Raw genomic sequence first — 23846 nt, 5'->3', positions numbered from 1 at the left:
ACTCAGCAGATCTCGGCACTGGGGGGTGGGGCCCCTAGCTCCTACCTGAGACTAGTTAAGAGATTGAGAAGGGGGCAGATACGGCCCAATGCAACACACACTGCCTAGCTCAGCTGGAGGGTGTGGAACTCAGCTCCAGAAGTCCCAGAGAAGCAGGGACTGTGGTTTCTGGCAGACACTTCCAGTTTGAGTGCAGGGGCTTTTCACAACACCTGCTGCAGAAATCCAGGTTGGGCTTTACTGTTCAATCTCAAACATCAGGGAAGCTGCTAAAACACAGCGCCCTCAAGGCACAGCAGTGCAAGTCACCTCTGAGGCACTTCTAGGGAGGGGGTGGGGAACTCTCTCCCAGAGCTCTCTCTTAGCTCAGGCACAGGAGCCTCTGCATCCATCCTGTCTGAGAGGAAGCTGGTAAAGAAGTAAATAAATAATTTCCTACCCCAGGGACAGACCCCAAAAGATTTTTTAAATATGAACAAAAAAGCCAGAAAAACTATAGATACCTTCTACACAGAGAAAGAGCGGGTATCCAACCCCGAGGAAGTTAACAGCAGAGAGTCAGCAGATAACAACCTAAAGGGGAACGATTCCTGCCCCCATCACATAACTCTCTCCTAGAAGAGACTATTAAAAAGTTAAGAGAGTTAAAGAAAAATGGGGAAAGGAAAGAGAAGCTATGATAGAGAATAACAACGTCCTGAAATTGGAGTTGGAAAAAATAAAGAATTCACAGGAGATGCAGGGAAACAAAATTTATGAATTAGAAAAGGTTAAAAAATCACAGGAAAGTAGGATTTCTGAATTGGAGAAGATAAAAAAAGTCTCCAGAAAATAGAATTTCTGAATTGGAAAAAGAAAATAATTCTCAAAAAAAAAAAAATTAGGTAAATGGAAAAAAATTCAATAGAGCAAAATAATTCATTTAAAAACGAAATTGGGCATTTACAAAAAGAACTAAAAACTGTGAAAGAAGAAAATAACTCCTTAAAAGTCAGGATGGGACAAATAGAAATGAATGATTCACAGAGAACCCAAGAATCAGTCAAACAAAACAAAAAGAAATGAGAAGCTGGAGAACAACATCAAATACTTAGTGGGAAAATCTATAGACCTGGAAAATAGATCTAGGAGAGATAATCTGTGGATCATTGGACTTCCCGAAAACTATGACCAAAAAAAGAGCCTAGATTCTATTTTACAGGAAATTATCAAAGAGAACTGTCCAGAGATAATAGAAACAGAAGGGAAAGTAGATGTGGAAAGAATTCATCGAACTCCTTCTGAAATAGACCCTAAAAAAACAACATCACGGAATATTGTGGCTAAGCTGCAGAATTACCACACATAGGAGAAAATCTTGCAAGCAGCTAGAAAAAAACAATTTAAATACCAAGGTGCCACAATAAGGGTCACTCAAGATCTGGCTGCCTCCACATTAAAAGATAGAAGCGCCTGGAATTTTGTAAGGCAAAAGATCAAGGACTACAACCAAGAATGAACTACCCAGCTAAGTTTAGCATCTTTTTCCATGGAAAAAGATGGTCATTCAATGAAATAGAAGAATTCTATATGTTTCTAAGAAAAAAAAAAAAAAAACAGACTTAAACAAAAAATTTGATCTACATCCACAAGACTGAAGAGAAACAGAAAAAAATACACAGAAACCTTGAGAACTGTAACTCTGTTGTGGGTATATAAAAAGTACTCATGGATAATTTGATTTTACTGATATAAAAGAAAAAAAGGGGGGAGTAGTAAAGGGAAGGAGGTCGTTTCGGAAAAAGGGGAAGGAATGATAAAAAGAGGGAAACTACATCCCAGGAAGAGGCATAGAAAATACACCATATCTGAGGGAATTTAGTGAGAGGGAGAATCATTGTGTGAATCTTACTCTCATCGGAAGAGGCTCAAAGAGTAAATAATTGACATATTTGTTTTTCAGAGAATTTTCTCTCACTTCATTAAAAGGGGGGGAGAGGAAAAGGGAAAAGGAAAAGGAGAATAAGTGAAGGGACTTGGAGGGAGGGGGAGGGATACTAAAAAAAGGGAGGGCTGCAAGTCACAAGGGGGGTCTGTAAATTAAATATCGGGGAGGGGGGTCAGGGGGGCCAAGGGAAAAAGCATAATCTGTGGATAATATGATGGCAGGAAATACAGAATTAGTAATTTTAACTGTAAATGTGAATGGGATGAACGCTCCCATCAAACGGAGACGGATAGCAGATTGGATCAAAAATCAGAACCCTACAATATGTTGTCTGCAGGAAACACACTTAAAGCAGAGAGATACATACAGAGTAAAGGTAAAAGGTTGGAACAGAGCCTATTATGCTTCAGGTAAAGCCAAAAAAGCAGGGGGAGCTATCCTTATCTCAGATCAAGCAAAAGCAGAAGTAGATCTAGTTAAAAAAGATAAGGAAGGAAACTATATCCTGCTGACAGGTAGCATAAATAATGAAGCCATATCAATACCAAACATATATGCACCAAGTGGTATAGCATCTAACTTTCTAAAGGAAAAGTTAAGAGAATTGCAAGAAGAAATAGACAGTAAAACTATAATAGTGGGAGATCTCAACATTGCACTCTCAGATTTAGACAAATCAAACCACAAAACAAAGAAGAAAGAAATTTAAAAAGTAAATAGAATATTAGAAAAACTAGGTATGATAGAACTTTGGAGAAAATTGAATGGAAATAGAAAGGAATATACTTTCTTCTCACCAGTTCATGGATCCTATACAAAAATAGACCATATATTAGGACATAAAGATCTCAAAATTAAATGTAGGAAGGCAGAAATAATAAATGTCTTCTTCTCAGATCACAATGCAATGAAAGCTACATTCAGTAAAAAGTTATGGGTAAATAGACTAAAAAGTAATTGGAAAATGAACAATCTTATCTTAAAGAATGACTGGGTGAAACAGCAAATTATAGAAACAATTAATAATTTCACCCAAGATAATGACAATGATGAGACATCATACCAAAATCTGTGGGATTCAGCTAAAGCAGTAATAAGGGGAAATTTCATATCTTTGAAGAAAATAGAGAAAGAGTAAATTAACGAATTGGGCCAGCAACTTAAAAAGCTAGAAAAAGACCAAATTAAAAACCCCCAACCAAAAATTAAACTTGAAATACAAAAATTAAAAGGAGAAATCAATAATATTGAAAGTAAGAAAACTATTGAATTAATAAATAAAACCGAGAGTTGTTTTTATGAAAAAGCCAATAAAATAGATAAACCTTTGGTAAATTTGATCAGAAAAAAGAAAGAGAAAAATCAAATTGTTAGTCTTACAAATGAAAAGGGGGATCTTTCCACCAATGAAGAGGAAATTAGAGAAATAATAAGGAGTTACTTTGCCCAACTTTATGCCAATAAATTTGATAACTTAAGTGAAATGGATGACTTCCTCCAAAAATATAGGCTCCCTAGATTAACAGAGGAGGAGATAAATTACTTAGATAGTCCCATTTCAGAAAAAAGAAATAGAATAAGCTATTAATCAACTCCCCAGAAAAAAATCCCCAGGACCAGATGGATTCACATGTGAATTCTACCAAACATTTAAAGAACAATTAGCCCCAATGTTATATAAATTATTTGAAAAAATAGGGGATGAAGGAGTCCTACCAAACTCCTTTTATGACACAGACATGGTACTGATACCTAAACCAGGTCGATCGAAAACTGAGAAAGAAAATTATAGACCAATTTCCTTAATGAATATTGATGCTAAAATCTTTTTTTTTTTTTTTTTGCACTGAAATAAGATGACTTTATTGATGGTACACAATATAGGACACTCTAGGCTTCCCCCCCTTACTACAGAGGTGGCTGTAGCACAATGTTGTGAATGGGGCATGGAATCCCCAGTATATGAACATAGGTTAGGGATGTGGGCTCCCCAGTGGTGGAACAACTTTTTTTGGCTGGGGATGAAGATCCATATCTTCCCACTTTACTCCTTGGAGGCCATGTAGACCATGAGGTCCACTACACAGTTGCTATAACCATACTCATTGTCATACCAGGAAATGAGCTTGACAAAATGGTCATTGAGGGCAATGCCAGCACCAGCATCAAAGGTGGAAGAGTGGGTGTTGCTGCTGAAGTCACAGTATACAACCTGGTCCTCTGTGTAGCCCAAGATGCCCTTCAAGGGTCCTTCTGATGCTTGCTTCACCACTTTCTTGATGTCATCATATTTGGCAGGTTTCTCCAGGCGGCAGGTCAGATCCACAACAGATACGTTGGGAGTAGGAACTCCGAAAGCCATGCCTGTGAGCTTTCCGTTCAGCTCAGGGATGACCTTGCCTACAGCCTTAGCAGCGCCAGTGGAAGCAGGGATGATGTTCTGAGCAGCACCACGCCCATCACACCACAGCTTGCCGGAGGGGCCGTCAACTGTCTTCTGAGTAGCAGTGATGGCATGAACTGTGGTCATGAGTCCTTCCACGATGCCAAAGTTGTCATGAATGACTTTGGCCAAGGGGGCCAAGCAGTTGGTAGTGACAATCTTAAGGGAATTATCGTATTTCTCATGGTTCACTCCCATCACAAACATGGGGGCATCAGCAGAAGGTGCAGAAATGATGACACGCTTAGCTCCACCCTTCAAGTGAGCCCCGGCCTTGTCCATGGTGGTAAACACGCCAGTGGACTCCAAGACGTATTCGGCTCCGATGCTAAAATCTTAAATAAGATATTAGCAAAAAGACTTCAGAAAATCATCTCCACGATAATACACTATGATCAAGTAGGATTTATTCCAGGAATGCAGGGCTGGTTTAATATTAGGAAAACTATTAATATACTTGACCATATTAATAATCAAATTAATAAGAACCATATGATCATCTCAATAGATGCAGAAAAAGCATTTGACAAAATCCAACATCCAGTCCTACTAAAAACTCTTGAGAGTATAGGAATAAATGGATTATTCCTTAGAATAATCAGGAGCATATATTTAAGACCGTCAGTAAGCATAATATGTAATAGAAATAAACTGCAACCTTTCCCAGTAAGATCAGGAGTGAAACAAGGTTGCCCACTATCACCATTACTATTCAATATTGTACTAGAAATGCTATCCTTGGCAATAAGAGCCGAGAAAGAGATTCAAGGAATTAGAGTAGGAAATGAGGAAATCAAACTATCACTTTTTGCAGATGACATGATGGTATACTTAGAGAACCCCAAAGACTCTGCTAAAAAGCTATTAGAAATAATTCAAAATTTCAGCAAAGTGGCAGGATACAAAATAAATCCACATAAATCCTCAGCATTCTTATATATCACCAACAAAATGCAACAGCAAGAGATACAAAGAGAAATTCCATTCCAAACAAATGTTGAGAGTCTAAAGTATTTGGGAATCCATCTACCAAAGAAAAGTCAGGAATTATATGAGAAAAATTACAAAACACTTGCCACAAAAATAAAGTCAGATTTAAATAATTGGAAAGACATTCAGTGCTCTTGGATAGGCCGAGCGAATATAATAAAGATGACAATACTCCCCAAACTAATCTATTTATTTAGTGCTATACCAATCAGACTCCCAAGAAACTATTTTAGAAAAAATAACAACAAAATTCATATGGAAGAATAAAAGGTCGAGAATTGCAAGGGAACTAATGAAAAAAAAAAAAAAAACTCAGAGGAAGATGGTCTAAGTGTACCTGACCTAAAGCTATATTATATAGCAGCAATCACCACCATTTGGTACAGGCTAAGAAATAGACCGGTAGATCAGTGGAACAGATTAGATACAAAGGACAAAAAAGGGTACATCTATAGCAATCTAATCTTTGACAAACCCAAAGATACCAACATTAGGGATAAAAATTCATTATTCGGAAAAAACTGTTGGGAAAACTGGAAATCAATATGGCAGAAATTAGATATGGATCCACACTTAACACCATATACCAAGATAAGATCAAAACGGGTCCATGATTTAGGCATAAAGAGTGAGATAATAAATAGATTAGAGGAACAGAGGATAGTCTACCTCTCAGACTTGTGGAGGAGGAAGGAATTTATGACCAGAGGAGAACTAGAGATCATTATTGATCACAAAATAGAAGATTTTGATTACATCAAACTAAAAAAGTTTCTGTACAAACATACTAATGCAAACAATATTAGAAGGGAAGTAACAAATAGGGAAAATATTTTTAAAACAAAGGTTCTGACAAAGGTCTCATTTCCAAAATATATAGAGAACTGACCCTAATTTATAAGAAACTGAACCATTTTCCAATTGATAAATGGTCAAAGGATATGAACAGACAATTCTCAGATGAAGAAATTGAAACTATTTCCACTCATATGAAAGAGTGTTCCAAATCAGAGAAATGCAAATTAAGACAATTCTGAGATACCACTACACACCTGTCAGATGGGCTAAGATGACAGGAAGAAATAATGATGAATGTTGGAGGGGATGTTGGAAAACTGGGATACTAGTACATTGCTGGTGGAGTTGCGAAAGAATCCAGCCATTCTGGAGAGCAATTTGGAACTATGCCCAAAAAGCTATCAAACTGTGCATACCCTTTGACCCAGCACTACTACTACTGGGCTTATTTCCCAAAGAAATACTAAAGAGTGGAAAGAGACCTATATGTGCCAAAATGTTTGTGGCAGCTCTTTTTGTTGTAGCTAAAAACTTGAAGATGAATGGATGTCCATCAGTTGGAGAATGGTTGGGTAAATTATAGTATATGAAGGTTATGGAATATTATTGCTCTGTAAGAAATGACCAGCAGGAGGAATACAGAGAGGCTTTGAGAGATCTACATCAACTGATGCTGAGTGAAATGAGCAGAACCAGAAGATCACTGTACACTGCAACAACAATACTATATGAGGATGTATTCTGATGGAAGTGGAAATCTTCAACATAAAGAAGAGCCAACTCACTTCCAGTTGATCAATGATGGACAGAAGTAGCTACACCCAAAGAAGAAACACTGGGAAGTGAATGTAAATTCTTAGCACTAATATCTGTCTGCCCAGGTTACATGTACCTTCGGAATCTAATGCTTATTGTGCAACAAGAAAATGGTATTTACACACATGTATTGTATCTAGGTTATATTGTAACACATGTAAAATGTATGGGATTGCCTGTCATCGGGGGGAGGGAGTGGAGGGAGGGGGGGGATAATTTGGAAAAATGAATACAAGGGATAATATTATAAAAATATATAATAAAAAAGTTTTTGTACAAACAAAATTAATGCAGACAAGATTAGAAGGGAAGTGAAAAACTTGGAAAAAAATTTTTACATAAGGCTTCTGATAAAGGCCTCATTTCTAAAATATATTGAAAACTGCCTCAAATTTGTAATAGTTCAAGCCATTCTCTGATTGATAAACAGTCAAAGGATGTAAACAGACAATTTTATATGAAGAAATTGAAACTGTTTCTAGTCATATGTAAAGGTATTCTAAATCACTATTGATCAGAAAAATACAAATTAAGACAACTCAGAGATACCACCACACACTGCTCAGATTGGCTAAGATGATTGGAAAAGATAATGACCAATGTTGGAAGGAATGTGGGAAAACTGGGACACTAATAATATCAGTACAGTTGTGAACTCATCCAACCATTCTGGAGAGCAATTTGGAATTATGCTCAAAAAGTATCAAAGTGTGCATATCCTTTAAACCAACAGTGTTTCTACTGCACTTATTATATCCCAAAGAGATCTTAAAGAAGGGAAAGGGATTCATGTGTGCAAAAATGTTTATGGAAGCCCTTTTTGTACTGGCTAGAAACTGGAAACTGAATGGATGCTTGTGAAGGTCCGGGCTAGCTCCTCTGAAAGGCTCAGAATAAATCCTGGCCCCATGTTGGGTGCCAAATGTAATGCTCTGATAGTCTCTTCAATTATAATCCTTCTCTGGGAGGAGGTTTCTTTTCTGTATAATCTTTTCCTCTGTGGGCAGGTTTCTTGAGAGGCTTCTGAAGCCTCCAGCCAGAACAAAGGTAGAATCTCAAATCCTCTTCTTCCTGAATCCTGGCTCTTGTCCTTCCCCAATCCAGACTACTTGTCCAGGCCCAATGTTGTCTTCTTTTATCCTCCCAGAGAATGGGCATGTGAGAACTCAGAGGCTTGTGGGAAATTACTTCAACTAATGAACTTGCTCCTTTCAAAGGTTGTGTAAACTCCTTTTCAGAACTCCTTTTAAAGGTGTAAACTCCTCCTCAGAAGTCCAAAAGTGTAAACTCCCCCTAAAGGCCGGAACTAAAGGTGTGAATTCTGAGCTAGAGAATTATCCAGACAACCTGAGTTATCACCTTGTAATTTTAACAGATGCCCATCAAATGGAGAATGGCTAAATAAATTATGGAATGTGAATGTTATAGAATATTATTGTTCTGTAAGAAATGACCAGCATGATGATTTCAGAGATGCCTGGAGAGACTTAGATGAACTCATGCTAAGTGAAATGAGCAGAACTAGGAGATAATTATACACAGCAACAAGATAAAATGATGATCAATTCTGATGGACGTGGCTCTCGACTGTGGGAACTGAGTGTGGTTCAGAACATAGCATTTTCACTCTTTTTATTTTTGTTTGTATTTTATTTTGCACTTATTTACTGATTTAATTTTATTTTTCTTGTGCAGTATTATAATTGTGTAAATATATATGCATATATTGGATTATATTGGATTTAAAATATATTTCTACTATGTTTAACATATGTTGGACTACTTGCCATCTAGAGGAGGGTGTGGGGGTATGGGGAGAAATTGGAGCACAAAGTTTTGCAAGGGCTTAATTAAATTCTGATTTCCAAAAGAAATCTCTGATACAGTAGAAATAATATATATGCTTCTAAAGTAAGTCCCTGATTTAGGGTTTGAAATTCTGTTTTTAAATTACTTCTTTTCCTTCATGGGCATAAGTAAGACCTTGAAGAACTCATTTCACTTTAAGGCTGTTTTCTCATCTGCAAAATAGGAACAATAATTATTACACAACCTACCCTCACAGTTTTTCCTTCAAAGATTAAATAAGATAAATTGATCAGTTAATCAAAAATATATGATTAATCATTTAAAAAGCCTTTATTACCTACCTCCTATGGATCAGATATTTTTCTAAGCACTAGGGATGCAAAGAAAATCACAAGAAATGCCCTGTTCTCAAGGAACTTTGAATCTAATAGGGAAGGCAACATGTAAGCAAGTACAAATACAAATTTTACATAAATAGCATAATTATGATGTAAATAATAATTTAGATATAATTGTATATTTTAGAAATACATATGTATATATGTATTCGTATATAAACTTGTCTGTTTGCATATATACACATATATGTGTGTATGTGTACATTTATCTATCTCTCTAATTGTAGACAATTAGCAGAGAAAATACATTCACATTACTAGGTGCAAAACATTTGAGATGCAAACAACAAGATGTTATACTCAGTGCTCACTTTCTAATATGTTACATATATGAGCCTTTGGCTGAAACTCAAAAAGAAAGGTTGATGATCCTTAAGATCATATAATATCAATAAAACGGAAATGTATCTTCTTTAATGTAATTTGCATGAATAGAATCTTTTTAGTTTCTAATAGGGGTTCAGCACTTTCAGAGATATACCAAGTTATAGCTTCATAAATATTGATTCCTTGGATTCTGCCTGTGGTGACCAGCTGGAAAGAGGGGCAATGGTCTGTGTGGGGGGGTTTCTAGGAATTATAATTAAAATTAAAGAACTACATAACATGGAGTGCTTCCAATTAAGTTACTCTTTAATCATTTATTTTCTTTATCCTAATCCAACATGATCAGGATACTAGAATTATAGAACAGGTCTCTTTTCCCCCCATTCTTTCTACTAACAATTTGTATTGCAATAATGTTTAAAGTGCTTCTGATTATATATATATATAGTTCAAGGGATATTGCTTGATTAAATTATCTGGGAATTTCACAGGCAGACAAAATTATTTATTAAAAAATACTATGTTATCTAAATGGATTTCTTTAGTAACACATATAAATTAATAGGTTTTTGTTTCCTTTAGAGTAAAACTACACTTAAAGTGGTCCTTTAAATTTTACTTTTGCTTTAAAGAGAGGCAGCAAATATGCAAAAGATTGTTTTTATTTGAAACATATGCTCTTTTAGATATTAATTAAAAGGCTACATTACAATCTTATAACTGCTGTTATGAAACAATATGATGAAACTTAACACTCTATCTTAGAGCTTTTATGAAATTGCACCCAATATTTGGACTTTACATAGCCTCAAATCCATATGACTAATATATAATTAAGTGGAAAAATACAGTTTCACAAGTCAAGGATCACTTTTCTCAGACATCATCAACATTTTTAAACAAATATTCAGATATTAATAATTATTAGTATAGGAAAAAATCATGAAAGCACCCAAGAAAATAAATAGAATGAAACCATAATGATTGGTTAATATTAGCCCTAAGGCATGACCATCATTATATAAAGGAATGAATTTAGTTAAGAATGACTAATATAGGAGAAGAAAGCACATCATTTGAAATTAGAAGAGTTTGACTACTGGCTCTTTCCTTTTTCCTGTGTGAATTTGCTCATGTTGTCAAATGATTTCTCTGGACCTTATTTGGGAAAATGGCAGAATTAAACTAAATGATTTTTAATTTCCTTTCCAGATCCAAATTCTTTAAACATATGAGATTGGCTGGAAGCTGAGTAAATAATCACATCAAGTTCTTAAGAGAATCTCAGATACTAGGAATGTACTTATTCAGTTATAATAATGATTTTATTAGATTAATCAGAATTTCAATATACTTTTATTTCTTTGAACACTGATATACTAGGGCTTTAGAAAATCACCTCTTGCAATCTTGCAGATAATTAAAGAGAACAAAGGGAATAAGCAAATATTTATTAAGCATCTTTTAGGTGCCAGACACTGTGCTAAATAAACATTTTAGAAATATTATTTCATTTGTCCCTAACAACAATTGTAGAGGTTTCTAATTGGTTTTGTTCATTTTTTAAAAAATATTGAATTTTATCCTCAGTCCTATTTAAATAATAAACACATTGAATTTCATTATCACTATCTATAGAATCTGAGAATTACAAGGGATCACAGGAGACACTTAATTTAATTCTGATTTTAAAAAAGAAATCTTTGATACAGTAGAAATAATATTAGCTCTAAAGTCAGATTACAGATTCAAATCTAACATCTGATTCTACCTTTATGAACTTGGATAAATCATTAATCTCCCTGAGATTTCGTGTCCTTAGCTGTAAAATATAGGAATTTTACTGGATGAATTTTGATGCCCTTTCTGTATGAAATCTATTGTTCTATAAAATCCTTTTACACCTTAATTAGAGCATGGATGATAACAAAATTTGATTATTTGTGGAATAAAACTCAGTAGAGTTGGAAAGTTGGAAAAACTGCCTTTAGTGATTCTAGTTTACTTGAAATGAACAGATATCATAGAATGCTAAAAAAATAACTTTTGAGTATAATTTGCTAAGCATTATGGAAGATTTTTAAGGGAAAATAAATAAATATATATATATATATATATATATATATATATATATATAAGGTGACAAGGAACTAAAGATAAATATTTTTTGATTTGAAAAACATTTTACAAAAGAATACTAACTAATGAAATTGATATCAATTTTTGGCAATAGTGCAAAATAAATGTTTAGGGAAATGGCATATGACCACTTAGGAAAACAGGGGTCACTTAAAGGTAGCATATATTTACTAAGAATAATTTGTAATAGACTCATTATGTCATTTTTCTGACAATTGCTACATTGTTGTATTATATTAATGATGTGAAGATAGTGTTTCAGAATCAGAGCAACAAATTTGAAAAAATATGACATTAAGTCTCAATTGTTGGGACTTCTGGCCAAGATGGTGGCGAGGATGCACACAGCTGCTTGAACTCCACGTTTTTCTCTCAGAATTTACTTCAAGACAAGCCATGGAATTAATGCTTGACCAGAAAAAAACCACAAATAATTACCAACAGAAGACATCCTTGAAATTCACCAGAAAAGGTCTGTGTTTGCTCAGGAGAACAGACTGGGTGCGGCCTGTGGGCAAGCAAAGAGAGTGAGGCAGGCAGCTCACACTGCTCAGACCTGAAGGGGGAGGGGTGTGATCTCTTCCATTTCTGTGAAACAACCTTTACCCAAGTGTGGATATTCTGTCTTGGCAGCAAGCCAGGAGCAGAAGAGAAAGTGTAAACACACAGGAGGTAAAGAATAAAACCACGGAAAACTAGCATCTCTCCAGATCCAGCCTCCCCCACCCCCACCCAGAGTGACGCAGTGCGTTCTTAGAGCCTCAGAGTGCAAATGCAGTGAGCAGCCATTGCTGTCCTGTTAGTGCCACGCTACTTTCTCCCACAGTCTGTAGAGGAATCATGGTAGCACCATCCAGCCCCATCCCCCCCGCTCAGAAACGGACCAATTGTTTTTCTTGTCAATTTGTTTTCTTCAATTCCCGCTCTGACAAAATGAACAAAAAATTTAAAAGGGCTCTAACCATTGACAGTTTCTGTATGGATAGAGAGCAGGCTTCAAACCCTGAGGAGACTAAAAGCAGACTGTCTCCAGAGGAATCCCCTAAGGGGTATGTGACCTGCTCCTCAATACACAAAACTCTCATAGAAGAAATCAAAAAGACTCTCACAAGAGAGATAGAAGAGAAATGGGAAAAGGAAAGGGAAGCTTGGCAAGAGAGTCTGGAGATGTTATCCCACACATTTAAAGACAAAGTGGATAAAGAAAACAAATCATTGAGAAATAAAATTAGTGAGCTGGAAAAAGAAAACAGCTCTCTAAAAAATAAAATGGATGAAATGGGAAAAAAAAATTCCATAGAAGATAAAAATTCAATTGGACAATTACTAAAAGATATTTAAAAAGTGAGTGAAGAAAATACATCACTGAATATTAGAATCAAACAAGTAGAAATGAATGACTCAAGGAGAAACCAAGAAGTAGTCAAGCAAAACCAGAAAAATTAAACAATTAAAAAGAATGTCAAGTACCTTATTGGTCAACAGAGGTGGAAAACAGATCCAGGAGAGACAATTTGAGAATAATCAGACTCCCTGAAAAATGTGAGGAAAAAAGAGCCTGGACACTATTTTCCAGGAAATTATCAAAGAGAACTGCCCAGATGTTTTAGAAACAGAGGGTAATATAGACATTGAAAATATTCATCGATCATCTACTGAAAGGGACCCTAAAATCAAAATGCCAAGAAACATAGTGGCAAAGTTCAAGAACCATCAGGCAAAGAAAAAAAATATTGGAAGCTGCTAGAAAAAAGCAATTCAGATATGGAGGAGCCACAATAAGGATAACCCAGGATCTAGCAGCATCCACATTAAAGGAATGAAGGGCCTGGAATATGATATTCCAAAAGGCTAAGGAATTTGGTATGCACCCAAGAATAACTTACCCAGCAAAAATGAGCATCATTTTCCAGGGAAGAAGATGGATATTTAATGAAATAAATGAATTTCATCAAATCTTGATGAAACAAAGAGATCTACACAAAATGTTTGATCTTCAAATACAGAACTCAAGAGATTTCTAAAAAGGTAAAAAGATATCTTGAGAAATTCGCACTGCCATAAAGATATGTAAAGAACACATATATAATTTGTCCTAGGAACTAGAGGTATAAAGGAAATTATATCATAAAAAAGGGTAAAGTGGTAGTACTACATCTCATGAAGAGGCAGAGGTAACCTATTATATCTGAAAGAAAGAAAGGAGAGGAATGAACATAGTGTATATCAATAGACATATTCGATTTATGGTGAAACGACTTCCATTTCATTGAAAAGTGGGAAGGAAGGAGTAAGCTAAGGGGAAGGGAATGCAGAAATTGTGAGGAAAAGGGGTAAAATAGGGGGAGGAAATATAAGGTAAGGGAGGGATACTAAAAAGGGAGGGCTGTGAAAAACAAGAGGTGTTAACAAGTTTAATACTGGGAAGGGGGATAAGAGGGAAGGAAAGGAGAAAAGCATAAGCAGGGGTTAACAGGATAGCAAGCAATATAAAATTAGTCATTCTAACCATAAATGTGAATGGGGTAAAGTCCCTCATAAAGAAGAAGAAGTTAGCAGACTGGATTAAAAGCCAGAATCCTACTATATGTTGTTTACAGGAAACACACCTGAAACAGGGTGATGCATTTTGAATAAAAGTAAAAGGGTTGAGCAGAATCTACTATACTTCAGGTGAAGCCAAACAAGCAGAGGTAGCCATCCCCATCTCAGATCAAGCAAAAACAAAAATTGATCTAATTAAAAGAGATAGGGAAAGGCATTACATCTTGCCAAAGTGTAGCATAGATAATGAAGCAGTATCAATATTAAACATATACAGACCAAGTGATGCAGCATCTAAATTCTTAAAAGAGAAATTAAGAGAGCTGCAAAAACAAATAGACAGCAATATTTATAATAGTGGGAGATCTCAAACTTGCACTCTCAGAATTAGATAAATCAAACCACAAAAAAAATAAGAAAGAAGTCAAAGAGGTAAATAGAATGCTAGAAAAGTTTGATATGATAGATATTTGATGAAAGAATACACTTTCTTCTTAGCAGTTCATGGAATAAATACAAAACTTGATCATATACTAGGACATAAAAACCTCAAAATCAAATGCAGTAAGGCAGAAATAGTAAATGCATCCTTTTCAAACCCCAATGCAATTAAAATTGCATTCAATAAAAAGCGAGGGGAAAATAGACCAAAAAATAATTGGAAATTAATAATCTCATACTAAAGAATGATTGGGTAAAACAGCAAATCATAGACATAATTAATAACTTCACCCAAGAAAATGACAATAATGAGACATCATACCAAAATGTGCCGGATACAGCCAAAACAGTAATAAAGGGAAGTTATATATCTCTAGAGGCCTACATGCACAAAATAGAGAAAGAGAAAGTCAACTAATTGGGCTTACAACTAAAACAAGGTTGTCCACTATCACCATTACTATTCAATATTGTACTAGAAACATTATCCTCGGCAATAAGAGCCGAGAAAGAGATTCAAGGAATTAGAGTAGGTAATGAGGAAATCAAACTATCACTCTTTGCAGATGACATGATGGTATACTTAGAGAACCCCAAAGACTCTGCTAAAAAGCTATTAGAAATAATTCAGAACTTTAGGAAAAGTGGCAGGATACAAAATAAATCCACATAAATCCTCAGCATTTTTATACATTACCAACATAATCCAACAGCAAGAGATACAAAGAGAAATTCCATTCAAAATAACGGTCGACAGTATAAAATATTTGGTAATATACCAAAGGAAAGTCAGGAATTATGTGAGCAAAACTACAAAACACTTGCCACAAAAATAAAGTCAGATTTAAATAATTGGAAAGACATTAAGTGCTCTTGGATAGGCCGAGCGAATATAATCAAGATGACAATACTCCCTAAACTAATCAATTTATTTAGTGCTATACCAATCAGACCCCAAGAAACTATTTTAATGACCTAGAAAAAATAACAACAAAATTCATATGGAAGAACAAAAGGTCGAGAATTTCAAGGGAAGTAATGGAAAAAAAAATCAAATGAAGGTGGCCTAGCTGTACCTGATCTAGAACTATATTATAAAGCAGCAGTCACCAAAACAATTTGATATTGGATAAGAAATAGACTAGTTGATCATTGCAATAGGTTAGGTTCACAGGGCAAGATAGTGAATAAAAATAGCAATCTAGTGTTTGACAAACCCGAAGATCCCAACTTTTGAGAAAAAGAATTCATTATTTGACAAAAACTGCTGGGAAAACTGGAAATTAATATGGCAGAAACTAGGTATCGACCCACGCTTAATACCACATACTAAGATAAGATCAAAATGGGTCCATGATTTAGGCATAAAGAACAAGATCACAAATAAATTAGAGGATTATAGGATAGGATACCTTTGAGACTTGTAAGGGAGGAAGGAATTTGTGACCAAACTAGAACTAGAGATCATTATTCATCATAAAATAGAAAATTTTTATTACATCAAATTAAAAAGGCTTTTGTACAAACAAAACAAATGCAAACAAGATTAGAAGGGTAGTAACAAATTTAAAAAACATTTTTACAGTTAAAGGTTTTGATAAAAGCTTCATCTCCAAAATATACAGAGAATTGTCTCTAAGAAAATCAAAGAAAAAAAAAATCTAAGAAATCAAGCCATTCTCCAATTGATAAATATTCAAAGGATATGAACAGACAACTTTCAGAAGATGAAATTGAAACTATTTACACTCATATGAAAGAGTGTTCCAAATCACTATTGATCAGAGAAATGCAAATTAAGACAACTCTGAGATACCACTACCCACCTGTCAGATTGGCCAAGATGACAGGAACAAATAATGATGAATGTTGGAGGGGATGTGGGAAAACTGGGACACTGATGCATTGTTGGTGGAGTTGTGAAAGAATCCAACCATTCTGGAGAGCAATCTGGAATTATGCCCAATAAGTTATCAAACTGTGCATTCCCTTTGAACCAGCAGTGCTACTACTGAGTTTATATCCCAAGGAAATACTAAAGAAGGGGAAAAGTCCTGTATGTGCCAAAATGTTTGTGGCAGCCCTTTTTGTAGTGGCTAGAAACTGGAAAATGAATGGATGTCCATCAATTGGAGAATGATTGCGTAAATTATGGTATATGATTGTTATGGTATATTATTGTTGTGTAAGAAATGACCAACAGGATGAATACAGAGAGGCTTGGAGAGACTTGCATCAACTGATGCTGAGTGAAATGAGCAGAATTAGGAGATCATTATACACTTCAACAATGATACTGTATGAGGATTTATTCTGATGGAAGTGGATATCTTCAACATAGAGAAGAGCTAATCCAATTCCAATTGATCAGTGATGGACAGAATTAGCTACATCCAGAAAAGGAACACTGGGAAATGAGTGTAAACTGTTAGTATTTTTTGTTTTTCTCTCCAGGTTATTTTTACCTCCCGAATACAATTCTTCCTTTGCAACAACAACAACAAAATTCAGATCTGCACATATATATATATATATATATATATATATATATATATATATATATATTGTACCTAGGAGATAGTATAACATATTTAATATGTATGGGAATGCCTGCCATCTAGGGGAGGGGGTGGAGGGAAAGAAAGGAAAAATTCAGAACAAAAGGGAGTACAAGGGATAATGTTGTAAAGAATTACCTATGCATATGTACTCTCAAAAATATTATAATCATAAAATTAATAAAAAAAAGTCTCAATTGTTGCTGTTGGTGGTCCTTTATTCTTGAAGAGGACCCTGTCATCAGTGTAGTGATATCATGACGTGCAAGTGAATTGGATATAAGTGAGGAAAGGTTCACTTTACCTTCCAGAGCCATTTGAGTCCAATAATGAAGTATAGATCAGGACAACTGGAGATTACCCTCCAAATAAGTGGATCTCTTAAAAAGTGACCTTTTTAATCTAAGGTTTTTAATATATCTCAATTTGACTAAGGAAATGCCAATTCAATAATTAAGGAATGGTAGCAATTGAGACAAAAAATGTCCTCTCATCTAGCCAATAAGTAAATAAATAAAATAAAAACATCATAATTCTTAGAATATTTTATTGTATATAATTGGGAAGAATAGAAAATATGATGTTAAAAAGTAAGGGACAGAGTCTTTGGGGTTCTCTAAGTATACCATCATGTCATCTGCAAAAAGTGATAGTTTGATTTCCTCATTTCCTACTCTAATTCCTTGAATCTCTTTCTCGGCTCTTATTGCCAAGGCTAGCATTTCTAGTACTATATTGAATAGTAATGGTGATAGTGGGCAACCTTGTTTCACTCCTGATCTTACTGGGAAAGGTTGTAGTTTATTTCTATTGCACATTATGCTTACTGACGGTCTTAAATATATGCTCCTGATTATTCTAAGGAATAATCCATTTATTCCTATACTCTCAAGAGTTTTTAGTAGGAATGGATGTTGGATTTTGTCAAATGCTTTTTCTGCACCTATTGAGATGATCATATGGTTCTCATTAATTTGATTATTAATATGGTCAATTATATTAATAGTTTTCCTAATATTAAACCAGCCCTGCATTCCTGGAATAAATCCTACTTGATCATAGTGTATTATCGTGGAGATGATTTTCTGAAGTCTTTTTGGTAATATCTTATTTAAGATTTTAGCATCAATATTCATTAAGAAAATTGGTCTATAATTTTTTTTCTCAGTTTTCGATCGACCTGGTTTAGGTATCAGTACCATGTCTGTGTCATAAAAGGAGTTTGGTAGGACTCCTTCATCCCCCATTTTGCAAATAATTTATATAACATTGGGGCTAATTGTTCTTTAAATGTTTGGTAGAATTCACATGTGAATCCATCTGGTCCTGGGGATTTTTTCCTGGGGAGTTGATTAATAGCTTATTCTATTCATTTTTCTGAAATGGGACTATCTAAGCAATTTATCTCCTCCTCTGTTAATCTAGGGAGCCTGTATTTTTGGAGGATGTCATCCATTTCACTTAAGTTATCAAATTTATTGGCATAAAGTTGGGCAAAGTAACTCCTTATTATTTCTCTAATTTCCTCTTCATTGGTGGAAAGATCCCCCTTTTCATTTGTAAGACTAACAATTTGATTTTTCTCTTTCTTTTTTCTGATCAAATTTACCAAAGGTTTATCTATTTTATTGGCTTTTTCATAAAACCAACTCTTGGTTTTATTTATTAATTCAATAGTTTTTTACTTTCAATATTTTTGATTTGTCCTTTTAATTTTTGTATTTCAAGTTTAATTTTTGGTTGGGGGTTTATAATTTAATCTTTTTCTACCCTTTTAAGTTGTAAGCCCAATTCGTTAATTTTCTCTTTCTCTATTTTCTTCAAATAAGCCTCTAAAGATATAAAATTTCCCCTCATTAACTGCTTTATCTGCATCCCAAAGATTGTGGTATGATGTCTCATCATTGTCATTATCTTGGGTGAAATTATTATTTGTTTCTATAATTTGCTCTTTCACCCAGTCATTATTTAAGATGAGATTATTCAGTTTCCAATTATTTTTTGGTCTATTTACCCCTAACTTTTTACTGAATGTAGCTTTTATTGCATTGTGACCTGAGAAGAAGGCATTTATTATTTCTGCCTTCCTACATTTAATTTTGAGATCTTTATGTCCTAATATATGGTCTAATTTGTATTGGATCCATGAACTGCTGAGAAGAAAGTGTATTCCTTTCTATTGCCATTCAGTTTTCTCCAAAGGGCTATAATACCTAGTTTTTCTAATGTTCTATTTACTTTTTTAATTTCTTTCTTATTTGTTTTGTGGTTTGATTTGCACTCTAATCTGAGAGTGCAAGGTTGAGATCTCCCACTATTATAGTTTTACTGTCTATTTCTTCTTGCAATTCTCTTAACTTTTCCTTTAGAAAGTTAGATGCTATACCACTTGGTGCATATATGTTTGGTATTGATATGGCTTCATTATTTATGCTACCTGTCAGCAGGATATAGTTTCCTTCCTTATCTTTTTTAACTAGATCTACTTCTGTTTTTGCTTGATCTGAGATAAGGATAGCTCCCCCTGCTTTTTTGGCTTTACCTGAAGCATAATAGGCTCTGTTCCAACCTTTTACCTTTACTCTGTATGTATCTCCCTGCTATAAGTGTGTTTCCTGCAGACAACATATTGTAGGGTTCTGATTTTTGATCCAATCTGCTATCCATCTCCGTTTGATGGGAGCGTTCATCCCATTCACATTTACAGTTAAAATTACTAATTCTGTATTTCCTGCCATCATATTATCCCCAGATTATGCTTTTTCCCTTGACCCCCCTGATCCTCCTCCCCGATATTTAATTTACAGACCCCCCTTGTGACTTGCAGCTCTCCCTTTTTTTTAGTATCCTTCCCCCCTCCCTCCAAGTCCCTTCACTTATTCTCCTTTTCCTTTTCCCTTTTCCTCTCCCCCCTTTTAATGAGGTGAGAGAAAATTCTCTGAAAAACAAATATGTTAATTATTTACTCTTTGAGCCTCTCCTGATGAGAGTAAGATTCACATAATGATTCTCCCCCTCACTAAATTCCCTCAGATATGGTGTATTTTCTTTGCCTCTTCCTGTGGTGTAGTTTCCCTCTTTTTATCATTCCTTCCCCTTTTTCTGAAACAACCTCCTTCCCTTTACTACACCCCCCTTTTTTTCTTTTATATCAGTAAAATCAAATTATCCTTGAGTACTTTTTATATACCCACAACAGAGTTACAGTTCTCAAGGGTTCTGTGTACCTTTTTCTGTTTCTCTTCAGTCTTGTGGATGTAGATCAAATTTTTTGTTTAAGTCTGTTTTTTTTTTCTTAGAAACATATAGAATTCCTCTATTTCATTGAATGACCATCTTCTTCCATAGAAAAAGATGCTAAACTTAGCTGGGTAGTTCATTCTTGGTTGCAGTCCTTGATTTTTGCATTACAGAATATCAGGTTCCAGGCCCTTCTATCTTTTAATGTGGAGGCAGCCAGATCTTGAGTGACCCTTATTGTGGCACCTTGGTATTTAAATTGTTTTTTTCTAGCTGCTTGCAAGATTTTCTCCTATGTGTGGTAATTCTGCAGCTTAGCCACAATATTCCGTGATGTTGTTTTTTTAGGGTCTATTTCAGGAGTTCGATGAATTCTTTCCACATCTACTTTCCCTTCTGTTTCTATTATCTCTGGACAGTTCTCTTTGATAATTTCCTGTAAAATAGAATCTAGGCTCTTTTTTTGGTCATAGTTTTCGGGAAGTCCAATGATCCACAGATTATCTCTCCTAGATCTATTTTCCAGGTCTATAGATTTTCCCACTAAGTATTTGATGTTGTTCTCCAGCTTCTCATTTTTTTTGTTTTGTTTGACTGATTCTTGGGTTCTCTGTGAATCATTCATTTCTATTTTTTCCATCCTGACTTTTAAGGAGTTATTTTCTTCTTTCAAGCTTTTAGTTCTTTTTGTAAATGCCCAATTTCATTTTTAACTGAATTATTTTGCTCTATTGAATTTTTTTCCATTTCCTTAAATTTTTTTTTTTTTTTTTGAGAATTATTTTCTTTTTCCAATTCAGAAATTCTATTTTCTGGAGACTTTTTTATCTTCTCCAATTCAGAAATCCTACTTTCCTGTGATTTTTTAACCTTTTCTAATTCACAGATTTTGTTTCCCTGCATCTCCTGTGAATTCTTTATTTTTTCCAACTCCAATTTCAGGACGTTGTTATTCTCTATCATAGCTTCCCTTTCCTTTCCCCATTTTTCTTCAAACTCTCTTAACTTTTTAATAGTCTCTTCTAGGAGAGAGTTATGTGATGGGGGGCAGGAATCGTTCCCCTTTAGGTTGTTATCTGCTGACTCTCTGCTGTTAACTTCCTTGGGGTTGGATACCCGCTCTTTCTCTGTGTAGAAGGTATCTATAGTTTTTCTGGCTTTTTTGTTCATATTTAAAAAATCTTTTGGGGTCTGTCCCTGGGGTAGGAAATTATTTATTTACTTCTTTACCAGCTTCCTCCCAGACAGGATGGATGCAGCGGCTCTTGCACCTGAGCTAAGATAGAGCTCTGGGAGAGAGTTCCCCACCCCCTCCCTGGAAGTGCCTCAGAGGTGACTAGCACTGCTGTGCCCGAGGGCGCTCTGTTTTAGTGGCTTCCCTGAGGTTGAGATTGAACAGTAAAGATGGCACAAAGCCCAGCCTATGTGTCCCGGTGGGGCGTGGATGTCTGCAGCAGGTGACATGAAAAGCCCCTGCACTCAACCTGGAAGTGTCTGCCAGAAACCGTGGTCCCTAGTTCACAGGTTCCGCTTCTCTGGGACTTCTGGAGCTGAGTTCCACTCCCTCCAGCTAAGCTAGGCAGTGTGTGTTGCCTTGGGCCGTATCTACCCACTTGTCAATCTCTTAACTATTCTCAGGTGGGAGCTGAGGCCACACCCCCTGGTACTGACATCTGCTGAGTCACCCCCAGGGTCCTGGAAAATCTAATCTATCTGAATTTTTAAAGTATTTTAGATTTCTCTTCTGAACTGCTATATTTTAAGCAGAGAAGAGCTAACAGCCTCTACCAGATTCCTTTTTCTCAGTGGCTTCTCTGATCCCAGAATTCTTCCCAGCGCAATAGGTGCAGTATGCTAGCACCCAGCTGTCTGTGCTGGCCTCTCTTCTTCCTCCCCTGGGAACTGACCTTTTCTGTTGAAACTCCAGATTCTCTTCAGCTGGTAAGTCATGCTTCCAGTCCTTGTGGTATCTATCAGTCCAGCGCTATTTCTGAGGCTGATTTTTCTAATTGGTTGTGAGGGAGTGAGGACGTTCACAGAGTTGTGTGTTTCTTCTCCGCCATTTGGCTCCGCCCTGATCATTATACACTTCAACAACGATACTGTATGAGGATGTATTCTGATGGAAGTGGATATCTTCAACAAAGAGAAGATCTAATTCAGTTCCAAATGATCAATGATAGACTCAATCAGCTACACCCAGAGAAGGAACTCTGGGAAAAGAGTGTAAACTCTTGGTATCTTTGTTTTTCTTCCTAGGTTATTTTTACCTTCTGAATCCAATTCTTCCTGTGCAACAAGAAATTCAGTTCTGCACACATATATTGTATCTAGCATATACTATAACACATTTAACATGTATGGCACTACCTGCCATCTAGGGAAGGGGGGGTGGAGGGAAGAAGGGGAAAATTCGCAATAGAAGTGAGTGCAAGGGACAATGTTATAAAAAATTACCCATGCATATGTACTGTCAAAAGAAGCTATAATTATAAAATTAATTAAAAAATAAAGTATTAAAAAAAAAAGAAGGCTAACCGGGCCCAGGAAAAGATTTAGGACTTTGAAGGACACAATAAAGGATCTGGACTTTAAAAAAAAAAAAAAAAAAAAAGGAAGCTTTCTCTATACAAAAAAATAACTGAATTTATATCCTACCTTTAATGCTTACTGCCTATATGGCTCTCCTGAAGTAAAATTTTTAGTCTATGTAGGCCTCCATTTTCTCAATGGTAAAAATGAGTGATTTGAATTAGATGGTCTCTGAGGACTCTTCCAATTTTATATCTGTGATTACAAATCTAAAATGATAAGTAACATCAAACAAGACAGAATTTCATAAATGTAAATATAATTTATTGATATTTGAGTTAAACAATCAAATACAAAATACAAAATAGGAATAAATACAAAAAAGGGAGAGGAAGCATGGCAATCTTTGGACTGAACTAGAATTCATCATTCAACCAGGAAAGATGATCATCAAGAAAATCATTTTATTTTAAGATGACATTATTCCTAATATTGACATAGCATTTTTATTCTTACTACCCTCTGCTCTTCTGGCTGGAAGGCTGGAAGGTAAAGAAAATATTTTCTTAGCAAACCATCTCTTCATCTTTATTTTCCATCTAACTGCATTCCATTGTACCAAATTCCATTATGTTTCTATGATAGGAGTTGTATTTCTATATATCTATCAGCTTCCTCTTCTATGTCATACACACACACACACACACACACACACACACACACACACACATACACACACAGGCAGAGACAGTGGCAGCAGCAGCGAGACAGAAACAGAGACAGACAGAGACAGAGAGAGACTCTTTGACTGACAAGATAGTGAGTTCATGTTAAAATATATGAAGATAAGTGTAACAGGAAATTGAGAACTTCCCAAGAATAGT

The 23846-nt window shown here is 35.3% G+C and overlaps 1 protein-coding gene across 1 annotated transcript in view; it reads right to left on the bottom strand.

Moving 5' to 3' along the window:
* Positions 1-3765: 3765 nt before the first annotated feature.
* LOC141543943 (glyceraldehyde-3-phosphate dehydrogenase) overlaps positions 3766-23846 on the bottom strand; it is a 187514-nt gene continuing 167433 nt past the window's right edge. The window contains exon 2 of the mRNA XM_074269606.1: positions 3766-4705. Coding sequence (XP_074125707.1) covers positions 3972-4705 — 734 coding nt within the window. The 3' untranslated portion in view covers positions 3766-3971. The remainder of the gene's footprint in view (positions 4706-23846) is intronic.

The sequence above is a fragment of the Sminthopsis crassicaudata genome, chromosome 5 (assembly GCF_048593235.1).
Source record: "Sminthopsis crassicaudata isolate SCR6 chromosome 5, ASM4859323v1, whole genome shotgun sequence".
Taxonomy (NCBI): Eukaryota; Metazoa; Chordata; class Mammalia; order Dasyuromorphia; family Dasyuridae; genus Sminthopsis; species Sminthopsis crassicaudata.
Note: the sequence above shows the minus strand (reverse complement) of the source record. Positions and strands in the feature narration are given on the sequence as shown.